This window comes from Diplotaxodon limnothrissa, linkage group LG9 (genome assembly GCF_057381915.1).
Source record: "Diplotaxodon limnothrissa isolate DT_005_m linkage group LG9, D_limnothrissa_male_GT1.1, whole genome shotgun sequence".
NCBI lineage: Eukaryota > Metazoa > Chordata > Actinopteri > Cichliformes > Cichlidae > Diplotaxodon > Diplotaxodon limnothrissa.
Genome location: NC_140604.1, coordinates 647,454 through 671,189, shown reverse-complemented (window position 1 = coordinate 671,189; position 23,736 = coordinate 647,454). Strand labels below are relative to the sequence as shown.

The 23,736-nt window shown below is 45.1% G+C and overlaps 1 protein-coding gene across 1 annotated transcript; it reads left to right on the top strand.

The window, feature by feature from the left end:
* The first annotated feature begins 110 nt into the window (after positions 1-110).
* LOC146624942 (calponin-3-like) lies at positions 111-17,299 on the top strand. Its single transcript, XM_085362567.1, has 7 exons — positions 111-682; positions 10,858-10,979; positions 14,922-14,988; positions 15,092-15,229; positions 15,324-15,440; positions 15,626-15,772; positions 16,753-17,299. Exons 1-7 carry the CDS (start codon positions 626-628, stop codon positions 17,083-17,085), a joined length of 981 nt encoding a protein of 326 aa, XP_085218693.1. The 5' UTR covers positions 111-625; the 3' UTR covers positions 17,086-17,299.
* The last annotated feature ends 6,437 nt before the right edge of the window (positions 17,300-23,736 follow it).

Sequence of the window (23,736 nt, the reverse complement as noted above, 5' to 3'; positions counted from 1 at the left end):
AAACTGCTGCACCTGCGCATCGCTGGGGAGGCTGATCGTTATCTGTCCGACGTGGCATCACGTGTGATCGCTGTGGAGCCCACACCGAGCACGAGTCCCTGCATGAGAGGAGAAAGATGGACACCATGTCCACCCGCACATTCCAGGATCACCACAGTGCACGTGGGTTAGCATGTTTTCCCTGACAGTACACACGCGTGTGTCTCATGAAGCTGAACGCAGCGAGGCCTGTTAGTAAGCCCACGCGCAGCCTCTGCTTCCACGGCACGGCGGGGAAAGGAGCGGGTGAGATCTGTGTGTTTCTCGGGTGCTGTGGGACTTGGTTAAAGCCGCACCAGCTTTTCGTTTCCAGCCAGCCTGCAGACCAAAGCTGAGCTGAACAGGATTCCTAAAAATGATCCCGGTGTGGAAAGTTTTGGTCATGTGTGGAAGTTGTACTCATCCAGGGCTTTCAGGATGCAGCCGACACTGAGGGGAGGGGACAGGAGGCGGGGGGCTGACCGTGCTCTCGCCTCGCGCACTGCTTGAGCTCCCGTCGGGCCGAAACAGTCGCTGAGAATCCGTCTTTTCCACAGACGACTCCGCGGACTTTGCGAGTAATCCCGTGGGTTACAAAAGCGCCACGATGACTCACTTTAATAAGGGACCAGCCTACGGCCTGTCTGCTGAAGTCAAGAGCAAAGTAAGTGCTTCGGTCGCGTCTTTACTTTGTCTCACGTTTCCTTCGCGTTCAGACTTTTTGTGTGGATGCTAGAAGCCCGCGGGCCTGTCGGTGTGTCTCGCTGTGGGCCGAACACGAGAGTTTAAACAAAGGTTCGGTCCTCTTGTTTGTCTGAACGCGCCGAACGTTCCCGAGCTCGGGAACTTTTCCCTTCGTGTCCAGCACGAAGAAAGACGCGGGGAGCGTTACTGTGACCGCAGCCGCCTCGGTGCCAAGCGCTGCTTTTACGCCTCTAAAGCGTTTGAAACAGTTTGTTGAACTTCTGATGAGATGTTGTGATGAAGATGTTTGATGACGAGAAGCTAAACGGGATCTGTGGAGCAGCTGGGAGGAGCCCGGACACACTGATGCTTCCATGTTGCCTCAGATTTTAGGAGCAGACTTAGAACAGCAGTCAGTGTCGTGGCAAATATTCAGAGGAACCAAACCATCTGTTAGTTTCACGGCAAACGGTCTCCGTGGACAGTCTGTGAGGGATGGCTGAAGGATGACGCCATCAGAAACACGTACAAACGCGCACTCTCCACGAAGTTCGCGTTTCTTCTGTCTGCTCCTCACAATGCCTCCATCTGTTACTGCGTGTTCACGATGCCCCGTGAGATTTACATTACCCACGCCACGCATGACTCGCTGCATGGAGGGACTTCTGCAAACTTGGGATTTGAAAGTCCGCCAAAATGAAGTAAAGGACTTTCGAGAGCGTTGATTTGAAAACACATCTTTTGTGTAAGCATGAGAAGTTGGTGGGCAGTCTGCGTGTGTGTGGACGAGTTAGTGTTTTTGGCTGTTCGTGTGCCAGGACGTTTGTTTGCCTTTGGCCTCGTCTTCTGTCCTGTCAGCAGTCTGAGATTTTAAGAACGAATGACACGCGGAACCAAAGGTAGATGTTCCCCACGTCAGCCAAAGGCTCTGTCCCTGTGGTTCTTCAGCATCACAATGATGGTCTGAAGGCAAAGAAGGATACACAACAGGTTTCCTTTACCAAGTGGATCATCACGGCCTAGCCATAGTGGTCCGTTTGATTGACCTTTATTATTATTATGTATTTATTTTATTTTCAGTTGTTGCAGACGGGACAGACATGACTGGGCAAGATAGAAAAACACAGGGGAAGAGGGAGAAAAGGCACTTTTCACCTGGATCACCTGTTGAGAGGAAGGAAACAAGCAAAAAACGAGCAGCATAATAAACACAACAGCATCACAATAATCTAGCTGACAGTAGATATTAAATATTGAATGTTATTGTGCAGCACGCAGGACTGACAGCGCTCAATGTGCTTTGAGGTAGCAGCCAAGAAAGGTGTAGTTTGTGTCTGTGCACCCCTGTGTGCACCCCTGTGTGCACCCCTGTGTGCACCAGCACGCTTGTATTCAAAAGGTTTGTCTATGTAACGATCTGCTAATGTCTTGTGATTGACAGGCCCCTAGGTCGAGAGTATGTGCTTCTGGAACACAGAATGACAGCGATTTATAAAACAGACCTATTTTTTTATTCAGGACGACCCAAAGTCGGTGACAGAGCCCAAAAACAAAGAAGGAAGATGCTCACAGACTGCAAGAGAAACGTTTTCCCATGAGCTTATTTTAATCAATATTTCGATCACCACAGTCATCTGGCTGCAGATTGAAGACACTTTTTCCCACCTGGAAGTTCCATCCGTGTTTCCCGTCTACAGCTGATAAAAACGCGACGTGGCAAAGCCAGCGTGCCAGTTTCATCCGAGGATGAACTTTAGGCTCTGTGGTGATGTCACTGCAGACGCTTCCCTACAAGCACACAACCTATGTGTGTCAGTCTTAACATGAACAAACAATTAGTCCTTGTGACCTAAATCAGTCTCCTCAGAACTTAAGCTCAGCATCTGGAGATGCAGGTGAGCATGTGAAGCTCCATCAGACTGTTTCTGATGATGGACATTATGAAAGCAGCTGCTGGTTAGCTTTGACTGTTGGTTAGCTGCTAATGCTGTTTGAGTCACATTCATGGTACAGACTGTAACCGAGTCACATGGCTCTGTGCCAAAACACAGGACATACAACAGCAGCCATAGAAACCGTAGACTTGTACACTGCAGCTAGTCTCACGTCTGTCTGCCACTCGGCGAGCATCAACTTCTGTTTGGACGGTGGACAGCTTTCTGATTTTGTGTGTTAACCTTCAGTGTAAGAAAAACGCCTCCTGGGATATCACCTGGTATACAGCTGTCACTGCTCAGCACAAACCTCAGTATCAGAGCTTCAGCAAAGGAAATGCATCAGTCAGCTTTTGTTGCTCTTCACCATGAAACAAAGAAACACAGAGTGAACATGAAGCAACTGGTTTAACGTGAGAGGAAGAAGCGTCTGTTGGTCAGTAACTCAAAAATGGGAGGCACAAATAAATGTGCCAGAGTGTCCGTCAGCATACCGAACCAGCAGTGTGGATACAGTCCAGTCACACAAGTCCTGCACTGTAGTGACGTATCAGCAACAAGTGTGTGTGCACAGCTTTTAGCTGTCGCATGTCCTCCTCCCAGAGCCTGTTTCTCTTTGTCATATCAGTGTGACCAACAACTGCCACATTACCACCTACTTAAATGATCAATTCCATCCTAATACAGAGCTGCAGCCAATACAAGGCCACCGGTGCTGCGCCGGAACGTTCCAGGTGAACTTCCAGGATTTGCTTCCTGTGAAGGATAGTAAATGATTACCTGGATCACAACACAGCAATGGGACGAATGCACTCAGCCCGACTGCCCTCCTGTTCATCCAGGCGTGTGCTGACGTTAGCATTGGCAGTATCAAAGAAGCATCCGTGAAACAGGCCAGGAATCTGTGCAGGTTTTATATTAGTAAAAATTTCCCAGAGCCCAAAAATGTCTAAATATTTAAAGGGTTTTCCATCATCACAGTGGAAACGGGGAAACACTAGTGTACTTTACACAGTGTGTTTGTACAGAGGGAACGTCATATCGAAGCTCTGTGAGTTTGTTGGCTCACACACTTTTCTATGTGTGTTTCATATAGACATGAATGGAGGAGAGGCTTTCTGTGTGTTACCGTTTCCTTTTTGATGACATGCTGAGAGGAACCACCACGGTTCCTTTGTGTGCTCGCATGAAAAACACGTGGAAGCTCCTGATGCCGTACGCTGCCTCAGTGGTTCCCCCTAATTTTACAAGAATATTCAACATCACTGTCAATACATTTTTCCAAAAATGTCTCTGTGTGCAAAGTGGGTTTAAAAACCTCAAACTGTGGGATACAGTGTGTCCATGATTTGAAGCGGGGAACAAACTGTGGCAGGATCCGTGTTTGTGCCAAGGTCGGTATCACCGACACAATGTGTTCCTCCTGCGTCAGTGGCTGGACACGGGATCCAGTTTACTGCATTATAGAGAGTTAGACGGGGAAGTAGTGATGTTTTAGTTTTGTGAACGGTGAGTGTCGTTACATCGCCATTCTGTGGAAGCCAACAGCAACAAAAGAAGTATCCATAACTCCAAATTTCGAGTCATTTGCTCTGTCAATCAGTAATCCACGTGGAACGCGCACTCAAAACCGGGTCGCAACAACTTGGCGCTTTCGAGAGTACGTTTGCTGATAGTAACGCTAATAATTCAGCTAATAACACAAGGATTTCATCATTTGTGAAGCCAAGCTGAAAATAATCAGCAATTTGTGCATTCATGACTGTAATCCTGGTAGCTTAGCTGTAGCATTTGTAGCTGAGGGCTTCAGTTTCCGGGTAACAAGGAAATGACGCCATTCACGTAGATTACTGACTAACTCGAAATTTTGAGAAAATAACTCAAAATTTGGAGTTATGTGGATGCTTCTTTTTTTTTTTTTTTAGTGGTGGAAACGGGCCTCCATACCATTCAGTTTGAGGGTTACAACAGAAAATTATATATTTATTGTTCTCACGTGGTGTTGGACGGGACTATTTTAACAAAAGAAGGACATTTTGCCCGATAATTACTTTTATCCTCCTGTAACTGTACAAAGTGCTAACATCTCCAAAGTTTCAGGAGTAGTTAGTCGTTATAAGAAGTGTTTGTGAACTAAAAATCAAGAATGTGGGATCCTGTTTGTCCGTGATTTGGAGAGCCCAGTGCTGCTCCCCACGCAGGGGAAACTCCTTCTGTCGGCACGACAGCTGCTCTTCTAGTCTTTGGCTTGGAAGCATCTTTGACGATGCTTCAACCTCTGCTTTGCGTTTGTGTCCATTATACTAGCAGTGTTTTCTTATAAAAACCATACTGCGCCCCCCCTGCAATGGCTCTGTGCCCGCCACTTTGGGAACCACTGCACTACATCATGATTACTCTGAAAGCAGCATCGTGCACTGCTTGAAAGTAACACTCTCTCTGAAAGTTGAAGCACAGATAAAGCCTTGATCAGAGACAGGAGAATGAAGCATGTCCGACGGCAGGCCGGGCGTCCGACGGCAGGCCGGGCGTCCGACGGCAGGCCGGGCGTCCGACGGCAGGCCGGGCGTCCGACGGCAGCACATCCTAAAAACCTGTTTAAAATGGGAGAGCACCCATTTTAAACAGGTTTTTAGGATGCTGTCATATTGCCGTGTGCTCTGATAATGGTGTCGATGTAAGAACTGGATATGATTCCCTACCAAAGTTCTGGATTTTGAGTCACGTTGGTGTGAAGCCATGTTCCTTCTGAACATGTAAATATGACTTTTGTTCCCTTGTGTCAACAAAAGCAGAGCAGCAAATGGCTTCCATTGCGTAACGTGCGATCAGGAGTCCACGCTCTTATCCTGTCAGCATACATCACATTCCTGAGATTCTTCAATGCCTCGATCCAGCCGTCCGCCCGCTACTTTTCACTCGGCTCAGTTGGCAGATCGTGTTATTCCGGTCTGTTCAGTAGACGTGCTGCATAATTCATGTCGAGTACATCTCCTGAGTGTCATTGTTAGCCTGGGCTCTGATTGATCCGCTATGGAAATCTTATTTATTACGATATGTTTGATTTTATCGAGGTTTTTATACCAGATGGCCTAACCTGTCCTGTTTAGCTGGGCTCAGGAGTACACTAACTTAGAGCCCCCTGTTGGTCTTTACCTGCTGCACATGCAGCATTAGTACAGTAGCCAATGTTGCACTGGTGCTGCAGGGTTTGAATCGTATCCAACAGCCTGCAAATTGTTAATGTAACTAGTAAAGGTTATTATGGAGTTCCACAGGGTTCTGTCTACATCATACATGCTTCTCTTAGGCAGTGTCATTAGCAAGTATAGCACGTGTTCTCACTGCAGTGCAGATGACACCCAGCTCTATCCATAAGGATGACATTGATGAATATGGCAGGGATGTTTTACAGACTTGTCAACAGTTGCAGTGAGGTTTCTTTGTTGCTTTTGTGCTGAAATACCAGAATAATAGTTTGATTATATGAGTATCAGACTCGGGTTTAGTCTGTTGCCCCAGCAGTTCTGCATGCAGAATGGAGCAGCCAGTTACATAAAAGTACAATTTTCTTCATTGTGACCAAAGAATTTTACGCTGGTCATAAAACGAAAGCAAGCATTCGACAGTTTCCAGTATTGTACCATTTATTTCACTGGTTTTCTATTACAGTGTAACGTTGTTTCCTGTTGTGTGCTCAGCACGAGTGCTGGACTGAAACCTGCTGTTTGATATCATCATGTGGAGACAGATTCCAGTGTGTTTTGAAAAAAACAAACCTGATAGTGGGCTGACAGACCAAAATAACACACACGCATGTATGTAAAAATGCATTGTTTGAAAATGAAAACTAAATATTGAGTGAAATGTCACTATGAGCATGTATTTGATGGGGAACATGAGCTGCAGTGTCTGTGACTGGAACGTGTTCGGTTTGTTGGGTTTCAAAGATAATGTTTGAACATTTGACCAACATGTTTCACACGATGGACACATTGTTGCATGTTTCCTCAGGCTGCTGGAGGGAAGTGCTGTGATCAGAGCTGTGAAATCCTAACATGATCGTTTAACACTGCAGTGTGTTGGTGTGATGAGTCAGACTGGTCTGGTTACTCAAACTGGAGTTCCTCCGTGCTGCTTTACTCTTTGTTCAGTAAAAATGTGAGACGGTAGTGACTGACAGCCTTGAAGCAGCTGTGCCTGAAACTAAAGCTGTGACACAATCTGAGGAGTTTGAAGCCCTGCAAGGTTTGAAACGTCAGTTCCACTGTGGAACCAGTTCAGAGTACATACGTGCACTGGTTTCACTGGTCGTGTTTCCAAATACATGCTGTTTGGTACTGATGACAGAAAAAACCAAACTGTCAACGGTGGGGAATCCTGGTCAGAATCAGACGGAGTCTGTTTGACTGGTTTTCTTGTGGCTTTTATCAGGAACTGGGAGAGGAGGCCGGACTGGTGGTTGGATAAAACGAGGTATCTGCAGAACTGTGATATTTTTATTTCTTTATTCTTATTGGCTTGTTCATTGTATTTATTGTAATAGTGGTGCTTAAAGTGTGTGTGTGTGTGTGTGTGTGTGTGTGTGTGTGTGTGTGTGTGTGTGTGTGTGTGTGTGTGTGTGTGTGTGTGTGTGTGTGTTTGGAAGAGAAACAGGTCAAAGCATTTCTGTATAAGTGGATTAAAATGGATGACCGTGCTTCTTAATTCAGATCAAACTGAGGTTATTGTACTCGGCCCTGAAAAGCCTAGAAATATGGTATCTAAGCAGATTCTTACTCTGGATGGCATTACCTTGGCCTCCAGTAACACTGTGAGGAACCTTGGAGTCATTTTTGACCAGGACATGTCCTTCAGTGCACATATTAAACAAATATGTAAGACTGCGTTCTTCCATTTGTGCAACATCTCTAAAATTAGAAATATCCTGTCTCAGAGTGACGCTGAAAAACTAGTTCATGCATTTATTACTTCCAGGCTGGACGACTGTAATTCATTATTATCAGGAAGTCCTAAAAACTCCCTGAAAGCCTTCAGCTGATCCAAAATGCTGCAGCAAGAGTCCTGACAGGGACTAGAAAGAGAGAGCAGATTTCTCCTGTTTTGGCTTCCTGTTAAATCCAGAATTCAAAATCCTGCTCCTCACATACAAGGTCTTAAATAATCAGGCCCCATCTTATCTCAATGACCTTGTAGTACCATATCACCCTATTAGAGCACTTCGCTCTCGCTCTGCAGGCCTACTTGTTGTTCCTAGAGTATTTAAAAGTAGAATGGGAGGCAGAGCCTTCAGTTTTCAGGCCCCTCTTCTGTGGAACCAGCTTCCAGTTTGGATTCAGGAGACAGACACTATCTCTACTTTCAAGATTCAAACTTTCCTTTTTGCTAAAGCATATAGTTAGGGCTGGACCAGGTGACCCTGAATCCTCCCTTAGTTATGCTGCAATAGACGTAGGCTGCCGGGGATTCCCATGATGCATTGAGTTTTTCCTTTCCAGTCACCTTTCTCACTCACTATGTGTTAACAGACCTCTCTGCATTGAATCATATCTGTTATTAATCTCTGTCTCTCTTCCACAGCATGTCTTTATCCTGTCTTCCTTCTCTCACCCCAACCAATCACAGCAGATGGCCCCGCCCCTCCCTGAGCCTGGTTCTGCCGGAGGTTTCTTCCTGTTAAAAGGGAGTTTTTCCTTCCCACTGTCGCCAAAGTGCTGCTCATAGGGGGTCATATGATTGTTGGGTTTTTCTCTGTATGTATTATTGTAGGGTCGACCTTACAATAAAAATTGCCTTGAGGTGACTGTTGTTGTGATTTGGCGCTATATAAATAAAATTGAATTGAATTGAATCATGATCTAACTGAAGACTGATGAAGCATATTCAAATCTGCCTCAGTGTTCGTGTGTAGAAATTCTAGGTTACAATAAGACAGAAAAGAAGAAAAGTTTGGGCTTTAAAATCTGAAGAGCTCAAGAAGATTTGGATTTCTGCTCAGCCTCTAACACGGGGAGAGTGCATCTTCAGATCTGAGGGTGCTCGTCGTCTCTCCAAGCTTCTTACTCCCAGCGTTAGCTCAGACTAGGTTATATTTCAGGTGATTATTATTTTGGGATTATTACTGTCTGCATTTGTTTTTGCTTTGCTAGTTTTCTTTAATAAAATATCCTTCATTAAAGAAGTCTAAACTTTTGACATTTTCGGCTTTTTAAGGGCAAAAATCTGAGTACTACTCCTCAGTAGTATAAATAACTTTTAAACTGCTGCAGTAACATGTAACAGACCCTTGAGACCTGCTGTCCAGGCCGCTAAATTTAAGCCCTTTTTGTTAGAGCTGGTAGTTTTTCTCTGCCAGTATAAAAAGCATCTGTTTGACCAAACTGAAAGTGCAGTCGTTCAGAAATGGAACCATTTTGGAACAACTGCAGGTTCCAAGATCGTGAGTTCTAACAGTTGTATGCAAGGACAAGTTCTTCGAATGCTCCCCTCTTTGCCAAGGTCGAGAGGAAGACTCAAACTGCCTTCCTCGGATTGGAGAAGGTCGGTTAGGATGTTCGGGAACAACCTGGGATCCCCCAAGTCTCTGGCATGATGTGGGACAGCAGCTTCTCTGAGTGCCAACTAAAAACTAAAACCTGCTCCTAAGTAGATGCTCTCAAGCTCGACTGAAATTTGGAGTTTTGAGGGAAACTTTTGGGGGATTTTTTTTAAAAACGTGTAATATAGCTAAACATGACAGCACTGATTAAAGAAAGGCCCCACAGATATAATCAGCCCTTATTCAGTGGACAGTTGGCCATAAAGCAGCTGTGTCCATCCAAGTCTGGGAGAGATCTTTCTTTGCATGTTTGTGCATGAGCTCTGTGCTTTTCCTGCTTCATCACAGAAGTTCAAAGAAACAGTTTTGTTATCACGTTCTGAACTTTGTCCCGTTTTTCATGGTTTTCTGTTTTAGTAACTGAACTGGGAGCCAGCCAGTTGTGTTACCACACAACACAAACACAACAGCTTGGCTGCCTGAGTGAATGTGTTAAAATAAATATGTGGAAATGGATGTTTTTAAACGATATCAACAGTAGTTTTGGAGCAGCAAAAAGAAGTTGTTTTTCTGGATAATACATTTACAATATGATGAAACTTCCTACAAAAGTCCTCCATTGTTCCTCCGTATGCTTCAGAAAAGCAGAGTCCCTGTGCTTTGGATGGGTTGTGGTCCATCTGTCCTCTGTAGCACAGGATTACCTGGTGAGATGGATTCAGTGGAGAGTGAGGCTTCCACATGTGTTTGGGGCATGAGCTGATCCCAGCAGGAGTGTTTGTTTAGTCCACATGATAGAATAGAACAAACCACAGTGATCAGCAAGGGCGCTCTATGTCCTGTTGATTCTGGAGACTTTGTGAACCACTTTAATCTGTCAGCAGTTCTTTACCAGCTGAACGGGTAACTGGATGTGTTACTCGGCATCTTAAAAACCCCAAAGCAGTAATAATTAGAAGCAAAATGCCAGTGCCTGTTCTAAATCAAACCGATAAGAAGAAAAGCCCTGCTGGCTGCTCTCCGTTACCTCCCTGACCTCTTTCTAGGAACGCCCTGTTTCAGTCTTTTACTGTGATTGATGGAGAGCCTAAGAGAAAACGACGGTTCAGGGTTAACATGTAAAAACCTTTGATGGAAAGTGTACCATGTGACAGCCCACCATTTAAAGGACAGCACAGAGAGACTCTTGGACCTCAGCAGAAGATAGTTTAAGACCACCAAGCACCTGTAAACCACAATTCTATTATTCATGACTGCAGTGTTAGTGTGTCCCTCGTGGTCTGAAAGTTACTGAGAAAAGGTTTTAAAAAAGCTGTTTCTGCTGCAAGTGGCCAAACCTCATCATTTAAGAGTGCCCAGACCCTACAGTACCCTCTGAGGCTGACCTTTGACCCTACACTACCCTCTGAGGGTGACCTTTGACCCTACAGGACCCTCTGAGGCTGACCTTTGACCCTACAGTACCCTGTGAGGGTGAAATATTTATTTAGTTCTGTATAACCAAAGAATACACGTTATACATTGGTGAGGCTTTGGTCAGATGAAACACGACTGATGATTTTTGAAAGCTCCGATGTCTGTAGATGGTAAAGGCTCAGCATGGTCTGCTGGGCACTGGTGCTAGCAGCTGTGCTATCACAGACTCATGTGGTCATATTATTATTTGTGTTTTAATCTCTCCAGATTGCTCAAAAATATGACCCACAGAAAGAGGAGGAGCTCCGTTTCTGGATTGAAGAGGTGACCGGAATGTCTATTGGAGAGAATTTCCAGAAAGGCTTGAAGGATGGGGTCATCCTCTGCGAGTAAGTTCTGTTTGCTCTTGTGTTACTGCCGTTGTTGGGCCTCTTGATCTTTGTAATGGAGACAAAAGCAAATTCCATGTAACATTAAGTATGTTTTCTAATCGATTGAATTCAGTTTGTCACCAAACCAAGGCTCTGTTTATTGTAACACCCACATCTTTGTGGTGCGTCGGCCGGTCATGCACCCTCAGTTTCTCTAACCTGTGGACACTGAGTGGACGATCATAGTTTTTACTGCCGTTTTCATGATGTTCCTGCACAGAAGCTCAGAGACATGCAGACAAACAGGACAGATGTCGGAACAGTTTTGAAAACTGGAGAGTTTGTTGCAAAAACCCACTCTCCAAAGTCGGCATCATCAGATCCTCTTTATTTGGCCAAATCTGTGTCCACAAACATGGACTCTGACTCTGGGTCACTTTGATCTATGCATGCAAACAAAAAGTAAGAGAAAACAAGTTACACAAAGTCTAACAAACTATACAAACTGAGCACAATAGTAGCCCAATGCACATATGAATGCTATAACAGCTTATTTCACAGTGTTCATCAGAGTGACAGCCTGAGGGAAGAAAACCTAGACGGCGGTCTGAAGGCAGCAGTTTGAACAGGATGGGAGGAGTCTGCAGGCAGCTGACGATCCTCTCTGCAGACCTGATTGTCTGTTGCAGTTTTCGGGGCTGAACTGAACCAGACAGTAATTGATGTGCATGGGACAGAAGGTGTAGAAGGTGACCTCCTGTGGCAGCTTGAACTTCCTGAGTTGCTGCAGGAAGTCCTCACGCATAGACTGTGTCTGGGCCTGGTTCCTACACAGTCTATGTGTGAGGAACACTTCAGATTGCAGATTGGAACTCCTCAGATGAAAACGGGCACAGGGGAAACAACCCAGAGCTTCCCCCCAGCTCCTCCAGTTGCAACAGAGGAAGTTTTGTTGTCTGTCTTTGGCTTCACCAAAGCTACCACGGCCATATCCCACATGCCAAAGCAACGGAGGAATGTGCTTCTTTTGACAGCAACACACAAGGAACCAGCAGTCAGTGATGGGGAATAAAGGATGCGTGAAAGCAAGAAGCAATCCTGGACTACAATAGGCACAAATATTGCTTGGATAACTTAGAGGGTGTTGGCACCTCGAGTTGTAGAAGGAAAACTAACTGATGGCTCTTTTCTCCAATCTCTTGGATGTCTTGGGATACGATGTCTTTGTCCCGCCGGAAACATCTTCACTGAAGTGGGGGAGTCCTCTACATACCTACAGTCAAAGGAGCTTGCAAAGAAAAGCGTCTGGACTTCTTTAAGTTGCTTGAAGACGTTTCACCTCTCATCCGAGAAGCTTCTTCAGTTCTAAGGTCAAATGGTGGAGAGTCCCAGATATAAACCTAGTGGGAGTAACCCCCCACAGAGGGACAAAAGGACCCCCTGATGATCCTCTAATCGCCTGAGCCAAGGTGTGAAACTGGGTGTGGGTCCCAATCAGCCAGAGTTTCGGGTGTGTTCATTGTGAAACCTGGCCCCACCTTATCATGCGAATTCCTGAGGTCAGATGGCCCAGGATGTGAGTGGGCGTTAAGGCGTCTGGGAAGGATCTCAAAACTGGATTATAGATGGCAGAGAGTTGGTGTCGTAAACCCCGCCTCTGTTCAAAGATGGTCGCTCACAGTGGACATAGATGCTTCTTTCACTCCTCTTCCAAACCATCTGTCCTCTCTGTCCAAAATGTGAACATTGGCATCCTCAAAGAGTGACCTTTGACCTTAAGATGTAGATGGACTGCTGAGTCTTGTCCTGTGGAGGTGGCTCTTCTGTGTTGTGCCATGCGCTTGTGAAGTGGCTGTTTGGTTTCTCCAATGTAGAGGTCTGAGCATTCCTCGCTGCACTGTACAGCATACACCACATTGTTAAGTCTGTGTTTTGGCGTTTTGTCTTTCGGGTGAACCAGTCTCTGTCTGAGCGTGTTGCTGGGTCTGAAATACACTGGGATGTCATGCTTGGAGAAAACTCTCCTGAGTTTTTCTGATACACCGGCTACATAGGGGATGACAATGTTGTTGCGTCTGTCCTTCTTATCCTCCCTCGCTGGTGTCTGGTCTTCTTTTCTGTGCCTCTTTGCTGACTTTAAGAACGCCCATTTAGGATAGCCGCACGTTTTGAGTGCTTCCTTTACATGCGTGTGTTCCTTCTTTTTTCCTTCAGGCTTAGAGGGAACATGTTCTGCCCGGTGGTGTAGGGTCCTGATTACTCCAAGTTTGTGCTCCAGGTTTCACAATGAGCTCACCCGAAACCCTGGCTGATTGGGACCCACACCCAGTTTCCCACCTTGGCTCAGGCGATTAGAGGATCATCAGGGGGTCCTTTTGTCCCTCTGTGGGGGGAAACTCCCACTAGGTTTATATCTGGGACTCTCCACCATTTGACCTTAGAACTGAAGAAGCTTCTCGGATGAGAGGTGAAACGTCTTCAAGCAACTTAACGAAGTCCAGACGCTTTTCTTTGCAAGCTCATTTGACTATGATGTTCTGGATGACTAATGTGTGTCCTGGGAGAGCTGGGGCACATGCTGGTGACCTCAACAACTGCAAGACACCCTTCTCCTAATTCTCAGCCACTTCTGCCATTGATCTCAAGATACAGTAGTCTGAACCAGAGTGTTCAGACTACCCCACACCCCCTAACCCACCCCACCAACGAAATGACAAGAAGGTGCAAAAGGCGCACCTCCAGGATTGGAACAGCAGCCCCTTGCACCAGGTGTAGAAAGTGTGCCTACAAAAACCACTCTACTGTGGTTAGTACATCTTGCTGCTAATGAGGATGCACACAGAAGCACACACTGGAATATGAATCTTGATCATTTTATTGGTCATCTCAGTGGTTATTTGGTCATTAAATTGCCTTTGTGGCCACTAACACACCATTTGTGATTTACTTTTTGGCCATTCATTGATACTCATTGATACTTTTAATTATTGCTACACATCTAACCTCCACCATGGTTAGAAAATAAATCAGTTTGCATGTATTATTTAGAAAAAAATGGGGATTTTATGCTTTTATCCCTATTTAAATCATTAAAATTATGTGATCTAACTGGTATTTAAAGGGTTAAAATTCTGAATTTGAATGAAATTTAGATTTTCATGAGCAGCACTGATGCTAATCTTAAAAAATCAAGTCAGAAAAAGTGGAATTTTTTCTTAATATATATGAATTTTATAGCATTTTGTAAACGTAAACAGGGGGTGTCCATTTTTGGCCACAAACAAGCTGAGAGGGAGTTTTTATGTTTTTGCTCTCCCTGCACAAAAACAACAATGCATTATAATCAATGTTGATGTGAATCAATTACATGCCCCAGACTCTACTATTAACAATACAAGAAATTTCAGTAGCAATGTAATTATATAAAATTGTGAGGTTGTCTTCCAGCTGGTGCAGTGGACAAACAAACTGGTGTTTAAAGGGTTAAAAATGTAAAAAGTAATAATTATTTTAGATTTATGAAAAGAACTGAAGTTAGTTAAAAGCTTTATGCAGAAAAAATGGCAAAAAACCATAAAAATAATAAAAACTACAGACCTACTTTTGGCCACCAACAAACTGAATGGGTCGTAACCCCAGAGGGTTCAGTGATGGTCAGGTTACTGCCACCTTAAAGGGCGTGGTCATATTTAAGGTCGTGACGCGATGTCAGTAGCACTGCTGTTTACCTGTACATTATGTCTGTGGGGTGGTTATGAATATTCTCTAATGGTTTGAACTTGATTTTGAAGAAATTCACATTTCAGGTGAATTTTGGTTTGATGGTACTTTGAGCGTTATAAAACAGGAAGTTATGTGAGTGATGCAATGTCCTCTCAAATGAAGGAAATGTGTCTGAACTGCATGATATCCGCTGCAGCAGTGGGACTAATGTGATGTTTTCTTCCCTGCGTCTCACAGACTGATTAATAAGCTGCAGCCTGGTTCAGTGAAGAAAATCAACCTTTCACAGCTCAACTGGCACAAGGTGAGCGCGACCCACAAACACTGCAGAGCTGCAGCTGAAGCACGTCACTCGTCTTATTAGTGCTCCGTCTCTTATCACTCTGTTTCCCTGATGCTCTCTGCAGCTGGAAAACCTCGGGAATTTCATAAAAGCTATCCTGGCCTACGGCCTGAAGCCCAATGACATCTTTGAGGCCAATGACCTGTTTGAAAACGGAAACATGACTCAAGTCCAGACAACACTACTCGCACTGGCTAGCATGGTGAGTGCACGCACAGCACAGAGGACGAGTGCGTCTTTCTTCTGTTATAGAACACAAAGCGCCATCAGTCTGACGAGCGTGTGTTATCTGACAGGCTAAGACTAAAGGCATTGACACAAAGATCGATATCGGAGTGAAATATGCAGACAAACAAGCTCGACACTTCGATGATGAGAAGATCAAGGCTGGCCAGTGTGTCATCGGACTGCAGGTAAATGAAGTGTGACTGTCACATGACCTGAGATGTGTCATCATTAGATTTAAACCATTTCAGTGTCTTTTGATGGAGCAGAGAAACACTCCCTGTTTAACCTGATACGTTTAAATGCCAACAGTTCACTGTAGAGTGAAATGAGACGAACTGTGTTTGCTGAGCTCGTGTCTCTGGTTTCTCAGATGGGAACAAACAAGTGTGCGAGTCAGGCTGGAATGACTGCGTATGGAACGAGACGACATCTGTACGATCCAAAGACTCACACTGACAAACCTTATGACCAGACTACCATCAGCCTGCAGATGGGCACCAACAAAGGAGCCAGCCAGGTGAAACCCAGTCTTTACTCTCTACCATGTGTCGTGCTGTGACAGAAGTATTGGCCCACTCCCTGATCATTATCATGGTCTTTTGTTTCGCATATTGTCCACACTTGGTGTGTTTAGACAAAGATAACCTGAAGATTTCATTTCTTAAAGGAAAAGCTTTGATTTCACTCGCTACACCAGGCCAGTCCTGAAGTTTTCAAAAAGCAACACGAGAAAAGCTCAGTGAAATCAGTCTGCATTTGGGTAACAAAGCCGTTTGGGCCTCGTTCAAACCACAAATGGAGGAGACCTGGAGCAGCCCTCCCAGGAGTGGCCGACCTCCCAACATTACTCCAACAGTGTCTCGACAACATGTGAGACACTTGAGTGGAACGTGAGCCCCACATCTATACGACTTTTCACATGCTGAGTGACAGTGAGGTGTGCGGCTCAGATTCATAAATAAATGAGTTTAGCTTTTTTGGTCAACACCTGAAGAAGGAAACAGCCACTGTGGGTTTAAGACTGTCTCTTCCTCATTAACGTCTCAAAGGAGCGTCGTGCATTGAAGACCCTATCAGAAATCAGCACTGGCATCAAGCACAGAGCAGTTTGATTATAAAAGCCAGGTGATTTGATTGTGGGACTCTTGTTAGCTTTTGCTGCGTCCCTGCTAAATAGCTTAAATAAAATATCCTGCACTGTATAAAAAGTCTGACGTGTCTTCAGGAGGACGGCTGCTTAACCCGACCTGCTATTCTGTTCATCAGAGGTTAGCATGGTTGGCATCAGGACAAAACACAGTCTGAAAAATGCAATTACATACAATGAATCTTAATTAGCCAAGCCATCATTTTAAAAAGTCACCTTTGTCTAATAATCAAACGAGTTTGATCTGAAACGTGTGCCCAGTGAAGCTCTGCGTTATTGCTCAGTGATCACTTTGAGTCCTCTCTGTGTAAATGTGTTTGTCGTGCTGATGTGCGCCATGTTTCCTGTAGGCGGGCATGCCGGCCCCCGGTACTCGCAGAGACATCTTTGATCAGAAAGTGGCCGTGCAGCCGCTGGACAACACCACCATCTCTCTGCAGATGGGCACCAACAAGGTGGCGTCTCAGAAAGGAATGAGCGTGTACGGGCTGGGCCGCCAGGTTTACGACCCCAAGTACTGCGCCCCCCCCACCGAGCCGGTCGTCCACACTAACGGCAGCCAAGGCACCGGCACCAACGGTTCCGACATCAGCGACAGTGACTATCAGGCTGAATTCCACGAGGACGAGTACCACGCCGGCTACCACCACGACTACCATTACAACGATCAGAACATCTGCTAGTCGGGCTCTCCACCTGTTAGCAGATGTGTTTTATCACTACAACAGAGCAAGTCTTTTGCTATCGCTAGTCTTTTTATTCTCTGTTATCTGAAACGTTGCTTTGTATTTCATCTTCACCTAGACTTTGATCTCAGCTCCAAAGTTTGTAAGACGTAGCATAGAATCACCACACGCACACAGTGGCAGATGCTGTTTTTAAGCTAATAGCCTCTTTTATAAAAGAAATGATGGCACACTGATGTAGAGATGCTGCTGCCGATGAATCCGATGAATCCCGCTCTTTGCATTCCTTAATGCTGCTGATCCATTCGTCGGCTCCAAGAGCACGTACCTCGTTTGGCGTTCATGCTAATGGCTAGACCGGAGTAGTCCTGAATTTCCAGCCTCCCTTTGCTCTTTGTTGTTCTGTGCCCTCTTGTTTGGCTGAGCTGTATTTATGTGCAGTGTCCCAAAGTAAAGCAGTCTGCTGTTCACAATGAAAACGACATGTTATAAATAAAGTTTTAAATCTTTAATGTTAAACCTGGACCACGCACTAATCCCAGCCTATAACATGCTTCTACTGCTAACATGGAAATCAGGTCACGTCTGTGGAAAGAGGCTCCGAGCGTGTCAGCCTCCAATCAGCGCTCGCTCTGATTGGAGGCTGACATCAGCGCTCGTAGTTGGGGAACAGACTGTAACCACTCCCCCACACAGGTACGGTGCTAACAGGCGTCGTCTGTGACAAGAGTGTGTGACCCCAAATGTAATCATCTGTAGATCCTAATAGGAGATATTCAGAGTACCTGAATCGTATGATGGCAACAATGGACCTGTGCACGGTACTTTAACAATCAAAGCACTATTTGTATTCAGAGCCTGAATCACACACACACTCATACAGATGCTTTATTCTGTGCTGAAGTACTTTCCACCTCACGTGCATACACAGTCATCAGAGGCAATTTGGGCTTCGCCAAATTGCCCAAGAACATGTTGCATTTACGTGGGAGAAGCCAGGAATTCAACCAACAACCTCCCGATTGGTAGCACCGGCTCCCTAGCAGCAGCTGTTCCTAGCAAGGACTAAAGTACCCTCCTCTTCAGGTCCGGGTTTCATCCTATTCCCCCTGTGGCTGCTTTCTTTCACCGCACAGACACGTGTGCTAGGTTGAAGGAATAATGTGGTGTCCCTGCTGGAATGACCGATCCAGGCTTTCCAGCCTCCCTGAACTCAAAGATGTGTGTAGCTAGTCGATGTAGTGTGCAGTAGACGCTGTTAAACAGTACAGGAATGTTACTCTATTACTACTTTTTATCTGGGGAGTGTATCATGTCTACATTTATGTAACAATGTAGCGTTGCAAACATGAAAGGAAGAAGTGAAAATAAACCCTGTAAATTCCAACAATGATTATCTGCAGAATCTCCTTATGTGCTGGTCAGTGTGCAGCAGCCACGCTGTTGTGTAGAGTGCTACTGGGAGCCACTCGGTCCCATATTAGTACAGAGTATGTATTTGTGCACAGGACATCTAAGCACCCACTCAGGACCAGCTCTGCAATGAAACTGTTTCCAGACACGCTCAAACTTTTAGTCTCTTGGTAGGAACTTGGCTGGACTCCTGTTATTCATAACGACCACATGGACACACGGCTTTACCCTGATTTCGTTTTGTTGAGGGACGTCTTTTATCTGCTAAATGTGTGACATAATGTTAATCATCATCTTTCAAATGATGATTAACATTATGTCGCACAGCAAGAAGGTCCTGGGTTTGACTCCAGGCCACGATCCTTCTGTGTGGAGCAGGTGACACAGGCGTGGGGTTCAGTTAACTGATGATTGAAATTGGTGGTAGATGTGAATGAGTGTTTGCCTCTATGTGCCAGCCCTGCAACAGACTGCTGGCCTGTTCAGGGTGTACACTATGGCTCAAACCACCCTCTCATCCTGAACTGGAGAAGCTTAAGAAGACAGATGAATGGCTGAAAACTTTCAAATGCATTTACGTGGATTTGAAAAGTGAGATTCTTCCCATAGTGCAATAAAAAGACTGTAAAGGCTCTTCATGGTGCATGTAAGAGAAGTTTCCGCGAGGGAAAATCCAGTAAATCAGACAAGTAGGACAAGTAGGTCAGATTTCAGTACAGAAAATTCCAAGATGCATGAAAATGTCAACATGGCAGCTAATATAAGAAACCCTGTGTTCAACTGGTAACACACGAGAGCCTGGAAACAGATGTTTTCAGTGTGTGACTGGCTGCCACATCCATGTGCAGGTACACTTTTTAAATTGTATTCCATTACCTTTAACTCTGTATTGTGTTACCATTGTGTCATACTTCTGAAAGTTAGTAACTGACAAAAGGCAGAATATGAAGTTTAGATCTTTAAACAGTCTCTTTTTCCTCTCAGTGCACCCATCGTTTGCTGCCTGAGCTCATGTGATAATGACAGCGTCTAATTGGCTGTGATATAATAAGCATTGGCTTCTGTGTCTTTCTTCTGCTTGTCCTGTAATATCGCCCACATATCCAGCTTAACTCAGACGGATAGTGTAGCTTGAATGATACACGAGGGCTCTGACTATAGTAAAAGTGCTCCTCTAGTTATGTTCACTTCACTTTTATGTATAAAGTGTTCATTCACAGTTGTGTCACGTGCTTTGTTTGCTAGCTAAAGACAATATTAGAAAGAAGCGATCAGTAGGTGAGCTGCTCTACCTCCTGAGCTGCAGCCACACTGTGGCTTATCAGAACAGCCACAGTGTGAGGATGCAGCACTGTTACCCACCCTCTGTGGGAGCAGAGTGTAGCTAGCTGCTCTGCATGGCCACACATTAAAGCACTGGGCTTCAGAGACTGGTTAAAGTAATTTTCTTGAGTGTTGTAATTGCTTTCATGTTTTTCATGGTCTGTCTGCAATATAAATAATGAAATAATGACAGTTTGAAGAGCCATGAAAATATTCAGCCTGTGTCCTTCTAGTTAAATTTAGACCTCTAATTGTGAGGAGACAAGCTGTTGTCTGTTCTAAGCGCTCAGTCAGGCCCGGGCATTTCAGAAAGCTGAAGACAAAGAGCGTGCAGCCAGTGAGCTTCATGAGAATCAGATGGCCTTCATTCAAAGCCCCTTTTAACCCCAGGCCTCCCCAACTCCTCTGCTGCTCAGGAATAATCGCTGCTTTGTACAGGGCTGCAGAATCCAGAGTGAAAGCGCAAGACTCAATGATAGAGTCCAAAAAAACGTGGTAACCGCAGCAACCGCAGAGGGCCCTAGAAGGCATGGCATAAAGGCACGGGCAGTCCTGCAGGCCCGCCTCGATGCAAGCACAAACCGTCCTGTGCTCCTGCGGCACACAGTAGAGGTTTTAGATACGGGTGACACGGGCGGTTGCCCGGGGCGGCATCACGGGCATCGGCAAAAAAAAAAAAATGCTTGTACTCATGCTGCCCCGACGTCATGCCAGCGCATATTGGGAAATTCGTAGGCACCGATCGGTTTTCTATCGCCCATTTGCTGGGAGTAAGGGCGCCCTCCGTTTGCGAGGTGCGCCTGCTGCTGGCGGGGCAGAGAGGAGAGGGCGGGGCGACGAGGATTTTCTGACCGGCTGGAGCAGCGTCTAATAACCGACTCGCAAAGTAAAACAAAATAAAAATAAACCAACAAACACAAAAACACCAGATATCATGATACAGACGTATAATCTGCACCGATGTTTTTTCGAAATTCTGTACACGAAAAGTGAGCGCGCGAGCCCTCGGTGCGCCTGCTCGCTGCTGAAGTCAAAGTAAACTTTATTGTCATCTCCGCTACAGTCCAGTATATAGAGCAGGGGTCCCCAATCCCAGTCCACGAGGGCCGTGTCCCTGCAGGTTTTAGATGTGTCCTTGATCCATCACAGCTGATTTAAATGGCTAAATGACCTCCTCCACACGTTTTAAAGTTCTCCAGAGGCCTCGTAATGAACTAATCATGTGATTCAGGTGTGTTGACCCAGGGTGAGATCTAAAACCTGCAGGACACCGGCCCTCGTGGACTGGGATTGGGCATCCCTGATATAGAGAGACGAGACGACGAGGCTCCAGTTACAGCAGTGCAAGCAAACAAAAAATATATGTAAGAAGAGTCAGAAAATAAATATATACTTTAGGACCAGGGGTAAAGGATCAATAACAATTTAAAATTTACAGTTTGATGATTTAAAGTCTCACACAAGCCGTCGAAAGGGGCGGGGCCGGCTGCTTCCAAACAGAGCACATTTCATCCATAATGCTGTAAATCCAAGCCCATCATGGATTCACGATCTGAATCCTGGGTTGTGTGAAATCTCAGAAATACACCCTAGACAAAGTGAATCTGTGAACTAAGGTGTAGGTCTGTTAGATCATGTTGTGGTGATCCTTGGGTTGAGGGATGGGTGTTCATACTGGAGTGCAAAATTAAAACCAATGGAAGATGGACAAGAAAAGTTCAAAGCCATCAGGTGCTCAGGTTAGAAAAAGAGAAAAGAAGAGGTAAGCAGACGTGTGATTGGATAATGGCAGGTCATCCTGAAACTATCAGAGTCAGAATACTTTATTAATCCCTAAGAAAATTATGTGGGTTACAGAAGAAATGGTAAAAATAGCAACAGTAACAGACTAAACTCCAAACAACACATTAAGTTACAGATTTTAATATTAATGAGTCATTGTCAGTTGTTGATTTGTCCTGTTCTCATTGTGTGACGAATTATGATGGCTGTTTGCATACTATGCATACTCTCTCTCTTCCTATGTGTGTGTGTACAACAATTTTATGTTAATGTACAATCCTTAATATGTTTTGTGGGGGGGTGCCAGAGGGAGTGTTCGCCCAGGGCGCCAAACTGGCTAGGACCGCCACTGGCGGCACACATAGTGCTGGGGCCCAGGAACACGCCGGCCAGGCTTTACTAATAATCTACAGGTTTTTTTTTATCAAAACAGCAGAATTGTGTTGAAGAACTGTGGACAAAGAAATGCTGAAGGAGATGAACTACTTCCTCCTTATCATTCTGTTTGAAATCATCGCTGCTCTGTGTAATATGCTGTGTTTTGGGTGTCTGTGGAAACAGTCGTCCTGCAAGGCGTGGACGTCATTAGCATGCAAGTTCTCACAGCTGCTCAGGTTGTGATTCAATGCATCTCTGCAGCAAGAGCCAACCTGCCATCCTGTAGTCAACAAAGAGGTTTCATTTTTCTCCAGTCAGAGGATCTAAGATGGGGAAAATTCTCTTTACATGCCAAACCTGCTTAAAATAAACCAACAACTTCTCCTCTGAATCACAGAACAGGCAAAAAGAGGTGAGATGTTCCTCTGAGATTAAAGTCGGAATTCTTTTAATGGAAAAGGATTTAACTTTAACAGGCAAGAACACCACACAAGCACATTTACTATGGTTTCTTTTACATGCACATACAACTTAGAATCGAATAGAATTCAACTTTATTGTCATTGCACACGTCACAAGTACAAGGCAACGAAATGCAGCTCGCATCCATCCAGAAGTGCTTCAGCACAAATATAGATATATTACAGAATATGGATCTGTTATAGGTACGTTACAGTGTGACACACCTGTATGTTATGAATATGCTATATGTGCAGGCTATGAACAGGTATATGGTTAGAAATAGGAAAACTAGACAGATTGTAGATGTACGATTGTGAGTGTTAATAAACTGTTGTAACAACTATAATTATTGTATTGCACAGTGTGATCGTCTATACAGCATTTACAGTGGTGCAGTTGAGATCAGTGAGATATATGGATACAGTACAGTGGTATATAAAGTGCTGGTGGTTGTGAGTGGTGGCTCAGTCCATGTTATTATTGTGTGTGTGAGGGTGCAGTCGGCCATTTGTTTGTTTTGTCCATTGTGTGTGCGTTCAGTTTTAGGTGGTTGTGTGTGTGTGTGTGTTCAGTCCATGAGTTTAATGTGGGTGAGACGTCAGGAGTTCAGGAGTCTGACAGCTGTGGTGGTGGTCTCAGTCCGGAGGCTCCTGTAGCGCCTCCCAGAGGGCAGGAGGGTGAGGAGTCCGTGTGCTGGGATTTTTCCCAGCCCTTTTCAGACACCGCTTCCTGTAGATGGCTTGTATGGCAGGAAGTGTTGCTCCAGCGGTTTCTCTGTACAAAGCAAGCGGATGGCGTAAACGATGTCCTGTTGTTAAAAAAGGGCAGATGTTCACAGGCCTGGTGATCAGAGACGGTTACTGTCCTGCTGTCCAAAGACCTCCATTCATAAATGTACAGACCACAGCACTGACACAGTTAACATGAGTGTCACGCATGGATGCGTTTGTGCACAAACACCTGGAGTGTGCAGCTTTTTATGAAACTGTGCTGTCATCATGTTTGTACTAGTAGCACATCCATGCAGTCTGTTTCACATGAAAATAAGAACAAACCTGCACTTTGCCACAAACAGAACTGCTGAGGACATCAGAAGCAGGAAAACAACAAGACAGTTTATTTGTCCTCGTGGGAGAGTTTGCTCGAAGTCACCGGACATCTGCATTCACTGCAATAAAACAAAAGCATTCAGCCCCCTTGAACTTGAGGCCCATGGTGACTCTGGACGAGCTGCAGAGATCTACAGCTCAGGTGGGGGTCTGTCCATAGGACAACTATTAAATGGCCTGT

What these genes read in the sequence shown, in the direction of transcription:
- LOC146624942 (XM_085362567.1), top strand. Translation starts at nt 626, where the DNA reads ATGACTCACTTTAATAAGGGACCAGCCTACGGCCTGTCTGCTGAAGTC. An exon ending in GATGGGGTCATCCTCTGCGA is followed by an intron (nt 10,980 to 14,921) that starts GTAAGTTCTGTT and finishes TGCGTCTCACAG; the next exon opens with ACTGATTAATAAGCTGCAGC. An exon ending in TACTCGCACTGGCTAGCATG is followed by an intron (nt 15,230 to 15,323) that starts GTGAGTGCACGC and finishes GTTATCTGACAG; the next exon opens with GCTAAGACTAAAGGCATTGA.